Source organism: Asparagus officinalis, chromosome 6 (assembly GCF_001876935.1).
Source record: "Asparagus officinalis chromosome 6, Aspof.V1, whole genome shotgun sequence".
NCBI lineage: Eukaryota > Viridiplantae > Streptophyta > Magnoliopsida > Asparagales > Asparagaceae > Asparagus > Asparagus officinalis.
This window is the reverse complement of record NC_033799.1, coordinates 77,855,018-77,862,860: the sequence shown is the minus strand read 5'-3', so window position 1 is coordinate 77,862,860 and position 7,843 is coordinate 77,855,018. Positions and strand designations below refer to the sequence as shown.

At 34.1% G+C, this 7,843-nt stretch overlaps 1 protein-coding gene across 2 annotated transcripts; it reads right to left on the bottom strand.

The window, feature by feature from the left end:
* On the bottom strand, positions 893 to 6,097 carry LOC109846400. Of its 2 annotated transcripts, XM_020415635.1 has the most exons (4): positions 5,930 to 6,097; positions 4,647 to 4,724; positions 2,773 to 4,431; positions 893 to 1,479 (listed from the first exon to the last, which is right to left on the bottom strand). In XM_020415635.1, exons 3-4 carry the CDS (start codon positions 4,414 to 4,416, stop codon positions 1,162 to 1,164), a joined length of 1,962 nt encoding a protein of 653 aa, XP_020271224.1. In that variant the 5' UTR covers positions 4,417 to 4,431; positions 4,647 to 4,724; positions 5,930 to 6,097; the 3' UTR covers positions 893 to 1,161. The 2 variants fall into 2 exon arrangements, with proteins under 2 accessions (XP_020271224.1, XP_020271223.1); XM_020415634.1 differs by lacking the exon at positions 4,647 to 4,724 and having other exon boundaries at positions 894 to 1,479.

Here is a 7,843-nt window from a genome sequence, read left to right as displayed (position 1 = left end):
TTTTGATGTTTCAAAATGATTTTTATTTATGTTCATGGGAATTGCAAATTTAGGCATGAGCAAATAGGTGAGTTGTCCTTCTTAAAAGAGTTGCCTAAAATAAATGATACTAGAATGGAGTGAATGTAAGATATTATTTAATCCCATATTATGGAAGAGCTTTTATGAACAGTTGGTCGGATAGGGATTTGATTGTTAAATTAAAATTATTAATTTGATTAACAATTGGTTCTCGATATGGGACCCAATTGGTCTCACTAATATCATTAGAAGAGGTATACATGCAATGCAATTCTATTTCTATCCTTAATTGTTATGAATAAAGTTTTTGAACAAATCTATTCTATCTTTAATTGTTATGGATAGAGTTCTAAATAATTATGAATTGTTTAAAGTTAAAATCTCTAAGACTAGTGTAATCCTATAAATAGGGTTCATATGTAGCCTTATGAGAGGAGATGGATGAGATTGAAAATCTTATGAAGATAATATGAAGAAATAGATTTTTGAGAACCTATCTTTTAGTATTGCTCCTCTACGGTGACGGGTGGATTTCAATTGGAGGCTTTTTCTCTTGAGGAAGCTATTTCGGATTGATCTCGGGACAGATTATTGTAGAAACTCGGAAAGCGTTTCAGGTATTCTTCTAGTTTTTAATCAATTTTGATTAATAGTCATGATATGTTTTTTTCCGCTGTGTTATATGTCATGATTCCAACAAGAAAATCTACTTTTAGAGACGGGAAAAACATAGTTTTTAAGGAAAGCACATATAAGTTAAGTAAAATGATAAAGAATGACTATATAGAAGGAAAATGCACAAATAGTTTGCTATGTCCAATCACAAGCAAAAACCATGCTTGAGAATTTTAATTTTAATGATCTTTATGTAACTTACAACATTTCATAAACAAAATAGTAGATCTTGTACTTATTTATATTACCGCCAGTTATAAATTATTCAGCCCAAAACCTATTACCATCTGATCCTATTAACATCATATGAACATTTTCTCCCTAGTAACTAATGATATAAACAAAAAGAAACTACAGCATTATATGATGAACTATGTCTACAAAGAATTGATACTACCCTCTTCTTGCCCTGCTCAAATCTAACATTTAACAAATAACTCTATTTCAATGCAATGCTCTAAAACTCTATACTCTTCCCATGGGAGAAAATGGAGGATCAAGGATGAACAATGGTGTCATCTGTTCTGTCTTCTTATTCGATTTGTCGTCTGCAACAGCTTCTAGCAAAATTTTCACTTCTTGTTCAAGAAGTAATTTGAGTGAATTTGAGTAAAACATTTGCTTGTTGTCATGGTTGAGAGCAGAGGGTGCTTCTGAACTGTGAAGTATAGAAATGCAAATGGAGAATGCTTGTAATGCTGATAACTGAGCATGGAAATCAACTGAATATTGTCCTCTGCCATTAGATGTTATCGATAGTGCCGGTATCTTCTCTTTCCTTCCCTGTTAATACATAAAAAGATAACTTCAGATCTCTGGAAACATAATGGTAACATAGAAAAGAATAGAAATTTTGAAATGCAGATGAAATTCTAAGAGCTTATACAACTCTACATTGTGCTATAAATATTGTTCTATATGTTCACCTCATTAACATGATATTCATGCTCCTGATGCAGACAATTTACAGAAGTATTCATTTACTGATAAGAACAACAACAACAAAGCCTTTATCCAGAATTGTTATGTTCAGCTACATGCAAGTCAATCAATATTATGTTCTTCTAAGTTGCCTACCACCAAGTTCTCTTAGTCTACCTTTGACGTTGTTGCTCCACTAGTTATAATCTTATCACTTCTCCTGATTAGTGTATTTTAGTAGTCTTCATTGCATATGGTCAAACCATGATACCATCTTAATCAATTATGTTTCATTTAATCCCTAATAGGAGCAGTCTCTTATGGATGTTCTGTTTATCTCATAGCATATATTCACATATCCACGTTAACATTCAGATTTCGATTATTCTCATTTTTACCCTTTTGAGAAACTAATAAAGAAAGAATTATGAATATCTCTTAATGTTTTTTCCCATGGTAGAAAACACTAAAAGCTAAAAAGACTGGGAAATAAAAGAAAATCCTCTTTAGTATATTTACATTTAAAATAATGGAACATAAGGACAAACTAACAAAAAATACTTGCTTGAGCTATCATCATAAATCAGTAACTTTACATAAGCTGTGATGTGACTACTTCACCAAAATATACATATGAAATTTATGAATAGTCAAATAGCTTAGAGAAGAAAAAAACATATAAAACATGATTTCTTTCATATTCATATTTAACAAACATCAAAATGGAGAAAGCACAGACAAGTTAACAGAACAGTAGTAGCATCATCTACCATCAATAACCAGTAATCTGCAACAGTCATGAACAATCTTTAGGCTTGTTTCGGCTACTTTAGAAAGATCTCGAACATAAAATTCATGAATTGTCCAAACAGTCTGAGACTGTCAAAATTCAGCAATCAGAGAATTACTTGGATAATAGAAGGTGTGTTGCCATGGAATTTGATGTAATGATTCAAGTTCATGTTTATAAAAGGTATATTAGCATGGTCTGCAAAACAACATATAAGATAGAACTCAACCTCTGTATCTCTATTATTTGAGTAAGCAGCTAGTACCAAATACACTAGTCAGCTAAAATATACTAAATATATAAATTTTCAAGCATCACTTCAGTGGTTAATGTGGCATACTTCCTGTGCTAGATATGTAACATACCTGAACGAAGAGCACCATTTGCCATTGACTTCCCTTTGCCAAATAATCCCCAACATAATTATCAGTGCATGGATTTTCGATCACCACAATAGGACAAGCCATATCCCACCCGCCACAATCACATCCTCCACGATATCTCCATCTATCAAGCAATGACGAGGGTCTACCATCCTCACTGCTCGGTAGTCCATGTGGACCACTAGGAATTACAACCCTTACATTGGCATGATTCGCGATTCCTCGTTCTTCAGTACTTTTATCTTCTTCTACTTCTTTCTTAATAAAAGGAATTTGAATCACAACAGCAGCTATCTCTAAATAAGGATGCAAATCATCCATTGACCACGGATGAGAAGTTGAAGGATTTGAATCGAAATCACTAGAAGGGCATCGTTTCGGGCGATGCTGATAGTTCTCTGTGTCAGTTGAATTACTCGTGCCAAAGCTTTTTCTAGCATGGGCAATGTCATATAGAACAAATTCTGTTACTATGGTACTCTCCAATGAAGCGGTGTCGCTAACTTCTGAACATAAATAACAAGAAGATTGCATTTGGCCGATAATTAAAGGATCTTTGGAAGCACAATCACTGCTGGTAGTACCTTTCTTCTTGTATTTGTAGAAGGTATAAACCCAATTGAATGCATTATCGGTTCTCCATGTTTTTGCCAAAAGAACATCCTCAGGATTTTTTAGTGCAAATTCATACGATGGGGTATCATTCTTGTAATTCAATTTAAGAGTGGCATGTAAATGAGCTGGTGAAGGAACCATCATCAAGATTTTGTCTCGTTCCACCATCCCACCATCATAATTCGTCTTTTCAGCTGGCTTTGAGAACTCATTCGATGAAGATTTGTGGAATACTCTATGCCTCTTGATGGTTGGAGGATTTCCAGGAATTTCTATTTCCATGGAAGATGGATTTCTCAGATACTTTGATTTCATAATAGGATCCAGCATCTGTTTAAACGGACTAAACCGCAATTTTTTACTGGCTTTAGAAGCCCCTTTTTCTAATTGACTAGGAGTATTGAACATTACTGCCTTCGCTGAAAAGGACTTGGGAAGATTGCATGTGCTGTCTCTATCAGAATTTTGTTCTTCAACTGATCCTTTTTCTCTCTTCTCATTAGAACGTGAGCTAAACCCCTTAGAGCCTGAGGAAGAGCAATTGAGCTTTACACGCTCTTCGGTAGAATTTACTGGAGCTAATGGATGGATGTCAATAAATGAGGTTCTTGATTTGGGGAAGCCAGTGGCTTCATTAATCTCAAAAGACAGGAACCCTTCATCGCTGCATGTTGATTCTACATTTCTCCTCTCATCTCTCAACCTCCTTATACTCTTTAATTCTCTAGAACTTTGATATACCGATCCCCTTTTCATTACCTCACAGTTTTTGGCATTTTTACCATGCGGCCTTGCTGGCATGCTTCTCCTACGGGGACTAGTAGAATAACTGGGCCTTAATTCTCTGTAATTGTCATCTGATCTCCTTAAGTTGTTATATCTGTTCCTAAGCAGTTCTTTTATATCTTTCTCATCTACTTTTGCTCTGATGCAGGGAGGTTGATGAGCAGTTTTTGGCCTTGGCCTTGCTTGGAAAAGGTCCTCACTTTCCAAAACAACATCTAGTCCCATAATTGATATATTGAGCTGCAAATTAGGTAAATAAACAAATTGATAAACTAAAATGGATATGAGCAATGATATGATTATGTTTATTGAGTTATGAGGCTAATGAGTTCGTTCCACAAACTATGAAACCAATTACAGTAAAGAATAGAAACCTTAAGGCATAGCCGAAAAGGTCTAAGTAAGCACTCGTTAAGGAAACAGAAATATAAGAAACCTTTCATTGAACTAGGTACCTGAAATTTTTATTATGATATAAATAAAATGGGTACCAGCTATCATCTTCATAAAGTAAAGTTTTTCACTTTTCAATCCTGCAAATATGGAGTTACACCAGTGGTGAGATAGAACTGCTCCGTAACACTACCGCAAAAGTAGGAAGCCAGGTGAAAGCATAAAAAGATAATATGTAATTCCACTTAATTGATAAGTGCCTAAAAACTATGATCACATTATATCATAAGCTAAAGCTTCATTCAGTTCGAAGATAATAGATCTTCAAAACAATGCACAAAACAAACACCAACTAATCAAGTAGGTCACAAACCCAAGGTTAGGGTTTAATTTAAGTATTCTCATGAGAGGAAAGGAAAAATAGATGTCCTTTTTTGTGAAGATGTCCTGCAATTTGAGTTATATATTTTCATTTGTTTTTAAGAAATATAACTTACTCAACATGTTACGAGTTTATAATTTCAAGAACAGAATGTCAAATGCAGAATAAGATACCCAGCACGACACAAATTTTCTTTTCCATAAATGATGAAGATATTATGCAAAGGAAGAATTATTTTGTGTCAAACGACCAAGACTTCTTTATGCCATGACTCACATTCATGAAATCCGTTATGCCAATTGACAGGAAGCATCGTATAAGTGATCAACGATCCGATTAATATTTAATTACATGATCAGTCATCAGCAATTAAAACATGGGTATGAATGTCCAAGTAAGTGATGAATACAATGATCAATTATCCAATTAAGCCGCTGCCGAGACAGAGGCGTGGAATGACTTACTTCTAACTGAATACTAATGTGTGCCCAATTGCACAAAAGCTGCAATATAGGGAGTAAAAATAGCGAGAAAATTATAGATGAAAAATTAAAAAAATTTAGATAAAGCTAGAGATTTCCAGCTCTTCTATCTGACTATATCACCCACAAAAGCTACTCCAATAACAAATTTTACAGATCCAAGTTCTTCACTTTCAACAATAATCTCATAAGAAAATGGTAATTAAAGTCACAAGAGAAAATATTAATACCCATTTTCTTAAAACAAACCAAATGAGAAGAGAAAATACTGGCTAAGTGAGCATCTCACTCTTTTCTAATCCCCACACAGCATGCTAACAACAACAGCGAGAAATCATGGTACAAATCGATACTTCATCAAAATTGGGCATAAAACCCAACCATCAGGTCTGGACATGCAATCTCAAAACAAAAATACCCAACAAATCCTTGAACCCATAAATTTTGATTAGCATATTAATGAAAAGCAATGAGAAATTACCTTTGAGATGAAGATGATGGAAAGATAGCTGGGCCTTGAGAGATCCTGTTTTGGCTGATGCTAGGAATGGAAGAAAAGCACAGGGCAAGTGGGAGCAATGGGAAATGCAAATCTCTGGCGCTTTTGTTAAATATAAAACAAAACAGTAATTAGAGCTTGGATTATTATATTATTTGGGTTTTAATGGAAGTTTTTAGCCTCGGTCTTTCTTTTCAAAAAGCTGTGTCCTTACTCCACTGTTGACAAGGGCCGCTTAATTATAATGGGAGAAATTGCTGGGAACACCCCCGCCATCTTTGGAAATTATAGTATGGCAATTTTGTGAAAATCACAAGAAGACTAAAGTACTATAAAATATTTTCGTTATAGGAATACTATAAAATATTTTCGTTATAGGGAAAAAAAACTAAGGTTTTCGAGCATGGGGCTCCTCCCTGATACATGATAGTCCAAGCCATCGCTCAAGAAATATATGGCATATTGATTATGTACTATTTACCCTAAAAACTATCAATGATTAAATAGCTTAAGCTTTGCTTTTAAGTTTTATAAAATTACCATGGTTAAAACTACTAATTATCTTCGAGTCGGCGTTATTATCATACAATTATCATGAGTTTTAAGTATTATCATTAAACCATTATGCACTATGTTGATAATATGTGATATTTTTTTTACTGATTTAAAGTTCATAATCTGTCTTTTGTATTAATATCCTGCATCTCCTCATTGCGCATAGAAGATGCAAGTGAACGTTCCTACACCGTTCAAATTGAGAATGAATCTATAACAATGTGTTCGCAATTTTAGATTAAAATTATTGTTCAAAAAAATTAGAGTAAGATCTTTCTCAATATGGAGCCTGAGCTTCATCCCCTGGCTCGAGCCATTTTCAGTGCCAGGAATAACTAGATCTAAGGTTTTTAAAATTTTCTATTTTTATTTAAATTTCAAAAAAAGAAGTTTTAATTTCTAAATATAAAAAAAAGGTTTCTGATTTTTTTTTTAAATAGTAAATCAGAGATTCATTAGAAAGTGTCCACTAGTCTATAAAGGTTGAATTTTTTATTGCAAATTTAACATCCTGAATGTTAAAACTTAGAATTTTTATAGTCTGATTGGAGTGAAAATGTTGATGTCTAATCGGAAAAGAAAAATGTTGTGTGCTATAGAATTAACGTGTCATATTGAAGATAGATGTGTTTTTCTACTATCAAGGGGGTCGTAAGCTCGTAACCACATAAAAATTGCTAAAATAACATAAAAAAGCTAGCAAAAAAGAGCACAACAAAAGACTGAAAGTACAAATCTTAAAGCAGATCAAAACGTTCATGGAAACCAACTTGTTAAGAAGTATTGTTTTCACCTATAGAACGACGTGGAGGTGAATAAATGAGATGGTTAATAGTCAAATCTTGACGATCCAAAATTTATTGGTTTGTAAATTATTTTATTAAAGGACAAATTTTCAAAATCAACCAATTTCGAAATTTAAATAGCAAAATCGACCTTTTCGAAATTTATTCAGCAAAACCGACCCTTTTCTTCTGAAAATGGTCGGTTTTGCTGCTGAAGAATTTTTACGACATACACGGGACTGCTAGTCCCGTGTATTTCGTGGCAGTTTCGAATAACACGGGACTAGCAGTCCCGTGTTTTTTACAGAGACTAACATCTCTACAAAAATGAAGTGCACGGGACTGCTAGTCCCGTGCATTTTGCAGAGAGTTATATCTCTGCAAAAAAGAAGTGAGCACGGGACTGCTAGTCCCGTGCACTTCCTGGGCGCAATGAAATGCACGGGACTAGCACTCCCGTGCATTTCCTACACATTCACAACTATGCATGCATTTCTGCTACGGGATAATTCCCTGTACAAACTCATATTTCAAATGCAACAATCATAAATTACAC